Here is a 15,310-nt window from a genome sequence, read left to right as displayed (position 1 = left end):
ACTGATCGATCAACCGAATTGGGAAATTAAACAGTGTTTGCATAGCAATAAAAACGACATTGTTTAATAGAAAAATAACACACTTATAGATACCTCTGTAAGCAAAGTCAATGTGGATTGGTACATATCGTTATGTACTTTATACGGAAGATTTGTAATGTGAAATGATGTAATGGTATTATTTTAAAAGATTAATGTGAAAATTAATGTCAACGGAAAAAACAAACGGTTTTCGGAGTTAATGTTTTTATCCAAATATCGAATGACCCAGATTAGAAAGCAATCCAAGAAGGTCATTTACAAGCGCAGCGGCTGTCTGATGGGCATCTGAAAGGAAGATAAAAAACATAAAAACTGTATTTGAGGAAACTCAGATTTGTTTCAGAATTTTCTGAGAATAGACAAGATATACTTTAAATGGCAATAGAAATGATTGACGATTTGATCATGCTATTTTGATATACTAAGGTTTTGAAATGTTATATAAGTTGAATTGATTTAAAGCTTTGTTCTTATTGAAACACGGTCGGATATGTTATCTTGCTGGAACAAGTACCAAGTGTCTGTACTACAAAATTGTTGCCTTAGTCTTAGTTATGGTTAATTTGATATAGTTGTGTGCAAAACATCATATACTATGATTTCATTTTGTTTATACACTCATTCATGAAATAATTCAATATTATTAAGAATGATGTGATAGACAATATGATAAAAAGGATCCTGATCAAATAATTTGATCCAACCTACATTAAATAATATAGATGAAAACTATGTTTTACCATAACGACATAGTGATGGGTTAAACGCCTCGCAATGCAGATCATCCCATGCTCCATTTGCATGAATACCAAAGATCACGCCAATCGCGGGAACCAGTGCAACGCAATCCTCCGAGTTGTGCTTGTCTAAATTGTATCTAAAGGGGAACCACTTTGTCCACGAGAATGGATAACCTGAAGTTAAAACCGACGGTTTCACAAACAGGGAGTGTGCATCATCAGTTGATTTATTAACTGATTGAAACCAACAGCACTGCATACAGCCTGTTGTTTTGTATCTTGAATTTATTACAATAATGTCATATTTTTATAATAGTGATCAATTTTGATTTCTGTGAAGTTGCATTATTAATCTATATATCATCCTTTGTCAATGTAACGTTTACTATCGCTATAAGTCAAACATGAACCAGTACTCCAATAAGATGAATAATAAAAAAAACTGGATAATGAATTTTATATATACCAAAGATTCAAACTAAAATAGTAAGGTATGACGCGTTTAAAATGACTTATGAGTTGGACACTGTTTAAATATTTGCTAAATAAAGTACCCTAAAAATTATCAGGAAAGACGTTATTTTTACAATTTGCCTATCGTTTGTTTAAGTCATGTGACCAATTGCACAAGCACTATGAAACAAAGATATAACGAAATTTGGGAAGTAAACTGACAAAAACTTAGATAATCACCTCATGAAAATAAGGACACATATCAAGTGATTTTTTAAGTGTTTTATTTGATGTGCTACAACCATTAGACATGTACAGAAATCAGGCGAAAAATTACAGTATATGCAAACAATTGCTGTCCGAAAAAATGTGAGATGAAATGCAAATGTTCACTGTTATCTGTCATGCATTTTTGACTGATTGGCACAATTGTTAGAGTTGCTAAGTTGTCTGAAATGAATGTTTCTTTTAAAGGTTTCACGTAGCACCTACCCGATGTCCAGGACCAACTCCCCTCTTTACCCTGGTCTGAGAGTCCGATCCAGACATACTGATTTAGCCTTTCTTTGTTCAGGAAGTTCGTAATAAAATCCTCTTCCACCTGACTGGTGATGTACGCAAGGTGGCCTCCGTTTGATTTGCAGTGATATTCTGCGTCATTCCACGTCATCGGATGGGTCACAACTTCGAAACAGCTTTCATTATGCTCCAGGACGTGCCCCCCGTGGAGTGAGGCGTATTCGACAACTTTGATTGGGCATTTGTTTCCTAAAAAAGATAGATGGGAATGCTCTTACGTGTCTCCTTATATCCATATATCTTGTCCCTTAAGTATGTAATGAATGTTTAATAAATAAACTGCGTCATTACAGCTGCATCAGCAAGAGGCGATTCGTGTTTAAGTGTATGGCTACTTTATTCATTCAAAGCAAAAAAAATGAATGAAATGTAAAATCGACTCTATATTACCGGAATAACAGTTAATCTTTGCGAAGGTTGTCATAAAGAGAACAAAGTCGTTGGAATTTGCCATGCAATTTTATTGTAGTACATGTTTTCGTTTAATAACTCTACAAGTCAAGAAAATGCAGTAACGATATATTAGGGTTAGAAAATCCTTCAATTTATCAGATTTATAACATATGTATTTTATCAATGAGATCACTCCAAATACCTTTCCCAACAGATGGCCTACCTATATAACAACACATGCACAGGTGTCTATATCTAAGTAATATTTTATTGTATAAGTAATGTATTATTGTAGATAAACGATGCCCACGATGCTTGAAGTGGTGGTTAGAGTCTTTCATCCTAAGCATAACATCGACACGGGTATGGATTATACAACATACGCACTTTCACAAACATGCTGGCTTGGTTTCTATCTGAAAGTAAATTTCATACATTCATACAACCAATGAATCAGACAGTGTTCAACGTATAGCCCACAATGATATGCAAACTGATCCGTTATATGAATGTCCATTAACTGACCATGTCAAAAGTAGTGCTATGCAATATTCTTATGCAAACCTACATGCCCACTTGAAAGACTTGGCTTAAATCATAATTGTTATATATTAACTGTTGTTTTAGTACCATAGAACTTTAATTGAAGGAAAACGTAAGTTGCATTGAAGCGCGTTCGTAACTTCCGGGAATGTGTTGAATGCACAGTTGAGGTTGATACAGGCGCAGACGTCAGAGTGGAAGTTGCACCTGCTTTGGTTGGTCTTGCTGTCGGAGATTGAGAGGTAGGTTGAAGCGTGTGATGGAGCTGGGGTAGTCTGTAGAGCAGTTGTCGCAACTTGAATGGTCTACTAAGAGTTATTCGTATACCGGTATGTGTCAGACGCATGCTTGTATATTTAAAAAACGGTAAACAGCCAATCGTGTGATCAATATTGTAGAAGGCATTGCAACAATAAAGTTTGAAATCATATTCAAACCCATTTTAATTTAAAAAATTACACGTATCTTTTGAACGTTACAGTAACTGTAAAAATGCGTACTGTTGCAAATTTTGAGTATTCAAACTGATAAAAACGACCAATATATTTCCACACGTTGCGCGGTATGGATTGGCATTATAGAGCAGGTGTTTTTTTAAACTTAAATATTGGCAGTGTGCAACTCGAAGATCAAATACATACGTGCGCAGATACGGGACGTCGGGCTTGACTAGTGTAACGTTGCAGCTCGTAAAGCAAACTGACACTTAAAATCCCCAATTCCAAAATCTCTGAAAGCATGTAAGATTAAGTATTTTACGATTTTTCCGCCTGTGATGTGAATGTTAACATTTAATGAATATATAAAATGGTTAATTATATGTATATTTTATCATAACATGCAAGTTGTAAGATGTTCAATAAAAACAAAACATTCCACTTTAAAAATGCAGAATGTATTGAAGTTTAAACGTAGATTTGTTTAGAATGATGATGGGTATAGCCAGGAAAGTGAAGCACGACAGGCAGTTTATGGTCCTAAGCAATGAGCAAATACGTCAGCTGAGTATGAAGTTATCGGATACTATCAATATATTATGAACAAATATTCCTTTATTGTATTACTTTCTTGTTAATATGTTATCCTATGCAAAACGGTTGGAAGTACATGTCCACTTGAGAATTAGAGAAAAGTTACGCGTTCTTTGGAGACTGGTGCAAGGGGGTTTATAAATACCTTCATGTAAAGTACAACTATATCTTCCTATGTCGCTTTATTTGAACCCTTCATAAGCTGTCAGACAACAAACATTAAGGCGACTTTAAGAATGTTTTCCGTTTAGGAAAATATACACTTTATCAAGTGTTTCCTTGATTAGGCAAGAAATAAATGATTAGAACAATTGCACTTCATAATGTTAAGTTCCTCTAATGTTTATGCATACATAATAAGACGTTTTTAAAACGCGTTGTTGTTATTCTTAATCCATTGTTCAACACCAATATATGAAGCAATCATTGAATAACGGGCATACAAGTTTTGGTATCCAGTAGTTTGTTCCAGGCTTTTGTATATGCACGTGAACGATGCTAAAGCTATGAAAATAGCAGCAAATTTCATATTAAGTGTATCAGAAACATAATTCATCAACGGTTACTGCTATAACATAAAGTCATGTATAATACATGGTGTATATATCACTATTTTAATCAATTGATTATTATAGCATGCTTTTCTTTAATAATACAAAGAGTAAGTATACATAAATGATCATATGCAAGAAAGGATCATTTTTGCTCGTCATTGAATCTTTATGCAAATTGTCGTTAATGTTAAATTACAAAACGACGAATTATCTATCTGGTCTTTGGTATTGTTATTAAAACATACTTCTAATTTCATCAGTCTCGACACGTGTTTATAATTTAATTAATTTGCATTGTGATGGATTTTACCAGCTCATCATCAAATATTGTTACGTTTACAGCGCTTGTCAATCTGCTTTATATCGCTTTAGATGTAAGGTTGTTTTTTATGCAACAACGACAGCGCGCGTAAATATTTTCATTTCACGGACGTTTAAACATTGGCATCAAAACCCCCTGTTAAATAAAGAAAGTAGACAGTTCATTTAAGATAGACGTGAATTTACGCGGCAAAGAAAGGTAAACCGTTCGTCAGTCTTTCCATCCGTACGGTCATTCATTCATTAAATAGCAAATTGTCCATTTGTCAATCCCGTTCTCTATTTGTCTTTAGTATTCATCCCGGCATGTCAAAATAATTCGCTTTTTATTTAGAAGATATCATGAGTTTTGTCTTTCAATAAAATTATAAGAAAATTTATTTAAATAGTTTATCCTTACCTTACATCATTACAATCAAAACGTAAATACATCTGTGGAGATTGTAAAACTATCGACATGGTGTTCATAAATGTGTCCGTTTTTGTCGAAATCTACTCAAACAAACTCAAACGAAGTGTAAGCGACAAATTGCCGTAGAGCCTACCTGCTACGTTCACTGTTAATAGTTTAAAATGACGATGACTTGATTGACTTCCTCGCCCATCGAACTCGCTAGAGTCTACTAGTTGATGTCCGATTTGTAGTTCATAGCTGTGTGTACATGCGTTATCTTCAAATCGTCAAGTTAATGTCTTATTTTGATACGATATATCACGAATGTATAGTTGCTTTTTTTGTGATCTACATCTTCAAACAAATAAATGATTTATATTTTTTTTATTAATAAACGTCTAAATAGGATAAAACTAAATTATGATATTAAGAAACAAACTTTTTTTAAAGCATGTAAAGCATGAACATGTTTTGTTATAAATCTCTTTTAAGTACGTTTTATACAAAAGCTGCCTAAATAATGCCCATGTTAATAACCTATCAATGCAACACAGCACTAACATACACATATCTATAACAAGGCTATGAAACGAAGAAGGCATCCTACATTTCAGGATTGTATTTCTCAGGCTGGGACAATATAGTCGAAATAAAAAGGGACTAAATTGATTACAATATGAATTATCTTTAAAAACCAATGCGCAGGTACGACGATATGTATTTTATTTACAGAGGTCGTGTCTTAATAGCCCTTTATTGCAATAATATCATGGAAACAAATAATGCCCTGTGAGAGCAATAGCAACCGAACTTTAATTCAGACTTAGCGAATACCAAGGTGCAGCGTTATGCGTAAAAAACACTGGGACATTGAGGTATCATGGGGACATCTGCAAAACGTGGATAAGATCAGGCATCTTTGCGAATTCAAAGCGGTATTTCGAATTCATTTTATCTGTCTGTATAGTATGTATATCTGCATTCAATGTGCAAAGCAATGTTGTTGTTTTGCAAAAAGAACACAAGCAACTGTGTTGTTTGTGTGTATGTCATTATATTCATGATAATACATAGTAGAAGGAATTTAATTTAGATCCATACATATTTTCTAGTTGGTATGCCTGTTTAAATATGTATTGTTAGCCATCTTTATGCGTTTCACAAGTAGGCAGTGATATGTTGACACGTATATAGAAGTTATTTTTTTGGATTGGGTGAATATAAAAAGCTTAACGAAATTACGAAACGAAAACTAAAAAGTTATGTTTAAGCTCTGTATTTTCGTGTGTGCACAAATCAGAATTATTGCGATAATCGAGTGGCATGTCCACCATTTGTCTAAATGCAGCATACACATAAATTAACGTATGCATATGTTGTTGGTAAAACAAATGCAGTGCAAAAACAAGACATAATATTTAAGATAAATGGACAATTAACCAATAATAGGCAAGTGCATAATCAAACCATGAAACAGTCAACGTATTGCAATGTTGTAAACAGTAGTGTAAAGTTACCACAATCAATACGCATTTCCTTTTCTAATGACACAACGCAACATGTGGTTTAAGTTGCCTATTCATATCATCGGCCGTTAAAATACGGTGACCTCAGCTTTAAACATGTCTTTATGTTTAAGCAAATTAGTTAATCACTTTTAATAAAATACAAGCGATAATGATACTCCCTCCTTTTAATGTTTCTTGCTCTGTAAATTTCATTTTCATAATAAGTAAAAGTGTCAATCTCGTGTATAGTTTCCTATCATTACATGTTTTATACGTGTTTTCGTATTTGAATGCAGTTTAATAAAAGCGATATTATTAAGCATGTTTCATTAACATTTTTTTTAAATTATTAGTAGATCTTAACTGGATTGGGATTGGACCTGTAATACCTTCGGATAATGTTCTTTTCATCGGTGTGATAAATGAATTAAAGGTATTTATCCTCACTCTAATTTACATTGCACTCCTGACCTTTGAGCTGATATCGTTCCATGTCCTGATGTCTTTTCTCCGTTTGTTAAAATAACTTGTGATACTACAAAGGTTTTAGATACGGTATTCCTATGCTTTCTTTTCTAAACTGTATAAATGTCGCCGTGGTGTAATAGATATGGTGCCCGCCTAGCGACCGGGAGGTCACGGGTTCGATCCTCACTGTGGGAGCGTTCTTTAGATCTCCCCCAAATACACCAAGTACTGGCTCTAGGCACAGGAAAAACGGACTCGAGAGCGTTTATATAAGCTTTCGATGCAATCGAACAAAATTAAATAGGTTTTAACTAAACTATATCAAGATTCGATTATCTTTAGAATATTGCTTATGTTTCCTTATATAGAAAAATTGAACACGATGGTGGGACACTACAACGTGATATTGTGTGTGTTGAGTTAGCCGATTAACCGGATGTAACCGCTAAAGTTCATGTACAGTTGTCGACGCGTGTCCCTTAAAATCATATGACATTTTCAACCGATTTAGACGATTTACCTTATCAGAACATCAACACATTTAAATACAGGTCACATACGTAAATACGTCACGAGCACGTATCAATGTATTACATAAAAAGGACCATCGATACATTTGAGCGTTTTCTTAATACATTTGTGTAAATGACCATTGTTTATATTTCAGTTCCCACTTATCCTAAGCACGAGTTTTCCCGGATGATGGACTAACACAATTGTACAGAGGATACAAAAATATTAAGGGGTTATATTCACGTGCCGCCTTTATTCGTCGTGTGCTTGCGATCATAAATTAAATTCATCATTTGACTACACTTTTGAAACTACGCTGAACATGTTTTAGTGCCCAAAGGTCCCAAAACAAGATTGATTAGAACTAGGGACTTACATGTAAATGTGGGCATAAGGTACAAAAACAGTTAACACACTGATATATCGAATTGCCGTCTGAATTCTTAACATGCACGTGCTTGAATAGCGTTTGACTTAATTTATAACGCCAAGTGCACGCATTTGGAGAAAAGTAAAATGGTTTAACTTAACTTGAAAGAAATCGTTAGTTATAAGACTATGCTATGATTCGCGCATCTCTAGTTTCACACACTTAAGGAATTAAATCCTTCTGTTTTATATTCGATGAATGTAAATAATATTCGTCGATGATGTCAAGAACGCGTCGCTGCAGCTACGATCTCGGCTTACTTTTTACGGCGCACTCGTAAGGCCAGATCCGGACACCTTCCAGAATTGAAAGACGTAAGCTGATGTCTTAACGGCAGATAGATTTCCCAGCTCTAACATGCGTGCCGGAAGTGATGTTTAATGTCCAGTACACGGTACACGAATATAGGAATGGTATGATTAATGACTGCCAAGCATGAAAGTCATGATGGCTCACCTCGAATTCATGTTTCGTTTATTCACGTACGCTCGAGTATAGCTCCACTTGGTGGAATGAGGCATTACTGCAAATTATTGCTTATTCAATGTGTTATTAAAAACTTTAAACAATCAACATGGATAATATCGGAACCAGATTGATGCAAAAAGAAGCATATGCGATCACCGAGTTAATATAAGTAAAAGAATTTAGATCAGTATATCTAAGCTACATTCTATACAATTTCCGCTTTGCTTATTAAACATTTGTGATTTGCAAAATTATACATTTATATTAATTTTCCTTTAGGAAAACATGGCCTGTGGACGTATAAACCGAATGATATGCAGCGAAAATGCGCTAAAATGACCGATAAAGGACCACTTTTATGTCACTATTTATCCATTATTTGTTCATGTTGTTGTTGATTATGTCTCAATAATTGTAGATTTATGTATTGATTAATAGATATGTCCTGATGCTAATCATTAAATTCGTCGGTTGACAATTAACACGTCGCAATCTAGCTCCTGAATATTTCCAAATCATATTTGAACATTGATCTTAGATCGGCATGTAGCAGAAGTTTAGCACAACTTTGATATCCGCAATCAGCCATTGACTATAGGTCTCAGCGCTTACTCGAAACTCATCTTAGCATAATATCCGCAACATTTTCATAATCCCCGTTCGGTTTTGAATGCCTTGTCGAATGCGCTTGTTCTAATTTATATGAATTCGGTATTGATGGATCATGTTTGAATTTGATCTCAGAGCTAACACGATATTCGCACAAGCTCAATATTGTCAGTTTGCTTGTGAATGTCGATGTCGGGGCTGGCTTAAAGATTTATCTAGATCAATGTTTGAATGTCGATCTCAAAGCAACCTTTATATTCACATAAGCTCGAAATCAACGTTTATCTGTGAATGTCGATGCAAGTGCTTCAATGAAATTCAACCTAGCTCGACAGACGCGTTTCATGCATGCATTTCTTAGCTTGTTTTGCGATTCACCTTTGAATATCGATGTTAACGATGGCTCGTAATTTAACCAGTATAAAATACAGTTCATGTCAAAATTTCCATCTCACAGCTAAAATCACTTGAGTTTGTAAATCGTGTATTGATATATCACTGACAAGAAATACTTAATATATGTTTTAGATGACGCGTCAATGGTGCAACTTATTTAAATCATTCACATAAATAAATTTATTTAAGATTTGCACAAATGTCAGTTTAAGAAAATAGGAAAAAAAATATTTTATGGCTTTAGAATAACGAATAATTTTCATAGCAATTAAACAAATCATTTAACACCGTGTCTGAGTTTTAATGAGTGTTCATGTGTAATGAATTTCCGATCATTTTTAAATGACAATTAATATTGTTGTATTCATAAATACCAGTAATTGCGAAACAATACGCTTTTATATCATTAAAAATGGTAAATCTGCATGCATTAAACAGATCTTTAAACATCTTAAATATATTGAAAATTAGATCAGTATATCTAAGCTATATTCTATACACTTTCCGCTTTGCTTCATAAAAAACTTGTAATTTGCAAAAGTATACGTTATATTAATTTTCCTTTAAGAAAACATTGCCCTCATACGTATAAACCGAATGATATGCAGCGACAGTGCGCTAAAAAGACCGATAAAGGAACACTGTTTGTCACTATTTATACATTATTTGTTCCAATTCATATTTGGACACTGATCTCAGATCGACATGTAGCAGGAGTTTAGCACAAGCTTGATATCTGCAGTCCGCCTTTGAATATAGGTCTCAGCGCTTACTCGAAACTCAGCGTAATATCCGCAACATTTTCATAATCGCCGTTCGGTTTTGAATTTCTTGTCGAATGTGCTTGTCCTAATTTAAATGAACTCGGTATTGATGGATCATGATTGAATTTTGATCTCAGAGCTAACACGATATTCGCACAAGCTCAATATTGTCAGTTTGCTTGTGAATGTCGATGTCAGGGCTGGCTGAAAGATTAATCTAGATCAATTTTTGAATGTCGATCTCAAAGCTAGCTCGATATTCACATAATCTCAAAAACAGCGTTTGGTCTGTGAATGTCGATGTAAGTGCGTGTATGAAATTCACCCTAGCTCGATAAACATGTTTCATGCATGAATTTCTTAGCTTTTTATTTGCGATTCGCCTTTAAATATTGATGTCAACGATGGCTCGTAATTTAACCTACGTATTAAGTTACATCTCACAGCTAAAATCGCTTGATTTTGTAATTCGTGTATTGATATATCTCTGAGAAGAATAACTTTATGTATGGTTTAGATGACGCTTCTATGGTGCAACTTATTAAAATCATTCGCAGAAATACATTTATTAAGGATTTGCACAAAAATCATTTTAGGAAAATTGCAAAAACAAATTGTCTATGGCTTTAGAATAACGAGTAAATGTAAATCTCAATGCACTAAACAGGTCTTTAAAAATCTTAAATAAATTGTATTCAACCGGTATCCCGTCGGCATTTGCCTTCTTTTTTCATATCGTATGCGTTTTAATTTTTTATCTACACCGTTTTTAACAACTTTACACGCTCGTTAAATTACTTCCAATAAGTAATAAGCGGAATAGGTTAATTCTTTAATGGCATATGGGTTCAATAAGGATTAAAAATTGTCATGTCTAACGTTTTTATTTCTTATTTTTGCTTAATCCTGCGTTTTGACTGAATTGTGTGTCCTAATCGATAATTGCTTTCTAATGTACAATACACACATCGACTGGAAAATGCTCATAGGTTGTGTTTACATTTGATTGTAAGTTAACTAAGTTTTATATTTGTGTATTTTCTACAGCAAACACATTATCTGACCTCTGCCATGTTATCGTTCCTCGGCCATAATACATGTTTTCTAGGAACAAAGCGCGTGAACATCAAAATGCGGTAGCACGGCTATTTCTAGACTTAGACCAAGAACAGCAACACTTACATTAAATTTGTAATTGTCGTGCATAGATAAATGTTTAGTACATACTTTGTTAAATTTGACAAACGGAATACACTTTGAACTTAGAATTGTGAATAAGTATTTTGTAAAATGCATGATTGTATGATATTGAATTTATATCATTATATTATATTATATTAATAATATTATCATATATTACATTATATGTATAATACGACAAAGAGGAATTTACATATCCCTGTCGCGTATTTGAGCTTTTTGCATTATGTGCATTATTGGATTATTCGGACGTCTAAGCGAAAGTGTTACAATTAAAAGGCATTTTGTAGTCATATTGATAATTGGGCCTCCAATAAAAGAGTTAATTTAGGAGCATACATAGCCTCCACTGAAGTATTTGCTTAACCATTATGTTTTTGAAATTGAACACTCTGATTGTAAATAATGGACTAACTGAACAGATTGTACTGGAATTAAGCCATTTTTAATATGTAATTTTTAACACAACGTAAAATTTATTATGATTATTTTGCTGTACGAGTTGATATTTACTATGCATTGTGTGTTGGATAAATATTACAATATCGTTGTTACCTGTACAACACGAACACCTGTACAAGAATCCATTCAATTGGTATGGCGTCTTATATGCTGTTTCGCTTGATACTAATAATGCTAATTATACTTAAAATGTAAATTTATTCATAAACTAACACGGAAGTCAGCGAACAATTCGCTATCAATGTGCATGTCGTATATTTGTAAAAAGTGACACAACCGTAAGCAAACAATTCGCTATCAATGTTCATTTCATATGTTTATAAATGAAACGTATAATAAACAGGAAGTCATGAATGGAACTACAATGTACTTATCTTTGGCCGTTTGCCCCTTTGAAGAGCAAGAGATAAAATTGCCTATCACACGTCGGTCAACAGAAGAACAATTGTTATTTTAAATGTGCATATTATGTTTACTAACTTCAGATAGCGTCTTCACGTCAATTAATTCGGTAATTGATGATTAATTTGCTCTGATGAAACAAAGCACCCTCAACCTGGAATCCGAGATGAAGTCAGAGATTGGGAGGCTGGAAGTCTAAAACAAGCCGGGTCGTATTCTTTCACCGCATATATAATGAATGAGCACATTATACACGCCGGAAATATCATTTAATATGATGGTATCAGTACAACGATGAAAATATGTACAACCAATATCCTTGTATCGTCACTATACCAGTCACAGGAGCTTATATATTTGCTTTTTCACTTGAATATTATCACACAGGACCGCACGTAGTACCGCACGTAGTAGCGAGCCTGAAGGTTGATGGCGTCAATCAAGTCGACGACGTTGTCAATCGTGGGACGGAATCGAGCAAGCTGTTACCACGACAATTGTGTCACTTAGACGAGGTCAGTGTGTATGGGTGGAAATTGACCAGGATGGACCGATCTACGACAGGGATGAGGAACGTAGGACAACCTTCACCGGTGCACTGCTGATATAAGTTCGACATGCACAATGCTTTAAATATTCAATGATTATTTCCCCTTATCAAATCATATACAGGTACATGTGAAAACGTGACAACAATTATGTGGTGATGTTGTTTTTTATCATCTTTAACTTATATAAACAATAACTTGCGAAACGTGTATTTGCAATAATATTGAACATTAATTAAATATTACTAGGCAGCCCGGACAGGTTGCAGATATCAATGACATCCTCCTTAATTAAAGCAATCAGTTGACTCAGCTTCGTGCATAGTTGTGAAAAAACACTTGGTTTACTGAAATAAGCACATAGCTTTATACAATACAGCTGCACTGGTACTTTGCATTCAGGCATTTTAAACTGTTTGTCCTCAATTTTACAAGATTAGGTTAGTTGCTTTAAAAATGCACATGGTCCTAATTTCACAAACGTTTTGCAAACTTCCTATTCTCTCAACGAAACTTCGCTGTAAAGGATATGGTTGTCGAACACATTGCAATGCGGTACACATTGGTCCTCGCCGTATATACGCAATTAATCTAGTTTGTTGCATCGCCTTGTTCTTTTGATATTTTGTTCCGCGCATAGAGTTGCATATCATCTTAAGACAGTAATACGATGTATGTCTCTTATGAATCTAATAACAACGTATCTACATCAAAAATGCAATAAAGCATTGGTTTATTATTTAATTTGACAAACTAGTACATGAATATTTGATAGTCTGTAAATTTGTATAAATGGAATAACCCTTCGTTTAAAAAAAGCATTCATTCCATTTATTTTAAAACGATTGGATTATCTCTGATAACTATGAAAAGTTCTACACTTGTGGTTTGACAGAAAAACATTAAACATATTAAGCATAATTATATAGCAAATATACATCACATAATATCGCGTATGATACTACATCTTTCCTTAATCATTCTGTATCACTTGGTATTTTATCCCTCACAAAATATCTTTCAAGATAGACTACTGGGCATAGTACAGTCCCAGTTCTAGCTACAGACACCATTTCGATACTTGTAGGTCTTGGATGACTGAATAAAATTACTATTTTACAGTTGATTAGTAATTATACCACAAGTCTTTAAATTGAACAGTCCAATACTTCTTACAAATGCAACACATGAAAGTAACAACGCATTGCAAAGCCTTTTCAGTACAGTTTATTTGGTTCTTTTCTTGTCGAAGGTTTGCTAAGTTCCCTCTTAGAAGCATTTAATACTTTTGTAACTTAATTAAAACAGGTTGGTGAGTGTAAAAAAATCATGATACTATTTTATACTATAAGACGCATTCACAATAGGACCTGGTGACTAAGCAGTTTGAATTAAATATGTCAAATATAAAGCACGTGAAACGCATTGGATGCAAAATATCCTCACTTGTAGACTTATTACATGTATTCAAAGCGCAACTAAACCACCTATTAAATCTAATAACATGTTCACATACGTACACACATTTTAAAAACCAAAGAAATGCTTTCCAATATAATATATATCTAGAACGACAGCCAATACCGACACGTCGTACCGCGCCTACACGCTCGTTCCGACACCTGGTTTGTTACAAGCCACTGTGGCTTCTTATAAGGCAAGCGCCATTACCGCTGCACACATCAGCGCATTCTCATTCACGAGTAATCTCCCTCCTTTTCATCGGGGCTGATCTCCCTATTTTATATCCATGGCCTAAAACAGCATTACTCATTTATGCAAGCGCCTTTACAATGATATGGTTATTATGAACCGAAATAACCTTCCTCGGTTTTTAACACTGGGCGATTAAACAATTTAAAACTCAATCAAAAAAATCATTATGATCCGCAAGTTTTCTGTACCAAATATGTCAACACCATTTCTGCATGGTGTTTAAGACTCTTTATTTGTAGGTAAAAAGATACAATCTTTTACAAAGGCTCTGAAATCGACACAATTATCATAAATAAGTGGTCAAAAAAATAGCCGATTTCCATTCTTGCACAACCAAAGCTTTCCGTTTATCAATCCGCCGTTTTACTCATAATTCTGGGAAATAAGAATACTTCTGTATGTAATATTTAATCTGGGTAATAGGAGGAACGCACATTCAAAAACACATGTTCAAATCAAATGTAAATGCATCAAAACCTGCGTATGTTGGACACCAAATTTACTAAAAATCTTAAACGTTTAGAATTATGCTCTGACGCAAAACGGCTACATCAAAATGGCCCTATTTGCTTTGCAAGATTTCAAATCCATTTATACCTCATTCATCAATCCATCTGTACAATCTTAGATAAATAATAATATGCCAATTTTTTTTTCGCTCGGAATCACTACGACTTCTAAATGATTTTTTTCCCGCTGTGAATTGAAGTATTGTGATAGGTATATCCGGCATAGGATACAGCAGAGACATTCTTGGATACCATTTTTTTAAGTAA

General features: G+C 34.1%; 1 protein-coding gene across 1 annotated transcript in view; it reads right to left on the bottom strand.

Annotated features, from left to right (window-relative positions):
- Positions 1–229: 229 nt before the first annotated feature.
- LOC127831451 (uncharacterized) overlaps positions 230–15,310 on the bottom strand; it is a 35,062-nt gene continuing 19,981 nt past the window's right edge. Inside the window, exons 6-11 of the mRNA XM_052356434.1 lie at positions 5,202–5,327; positions 3,392–3,480; positions 2,838–3,045; positions 1,728–2,003; positions 783–956; positions 230–327 (exon numbers count right to left, since the gene is read on the bottom strand). Of these exons, the coding sequence (XP_052212394.1) occupies positions 248–327; positions 783–956; positions 1,728–2,003; positions 2,838–3,045; positions 3,392–3,480; positions 5,202–5,327 (953 nt within the window). The 3' untranslated portion in view covers positions 230–247. The remainder of the gene's footprint in view (positions 328–782; positions 957–1,727; positions 2,004–2,837; positions 3,046–3,391; positions 3,481–5,201; positions 5,328–15,310) is intronic.

This window comes from Dreissena polymorpha, chromosome 5 (genome assembly GCF_020536995.1).
Source record: "Dreissena polymorpha isolate Duluth1 chromosome 5, UMN_Dpol_1.0, whole genome shotgun sequence".
Taxonomy (NCBI): domain Eukaryota; kingdom Metazoa; phylum Mollusca; class Bivalvia; order Myida; family Dreissenidae; genus Dreissena; species Dreissena polymorpha.
The sequence above is the reverse complement of the archived record's forward strand: the minus strand, read 5'-3'. Positions and strand labels throughout refer to the sequence as shown.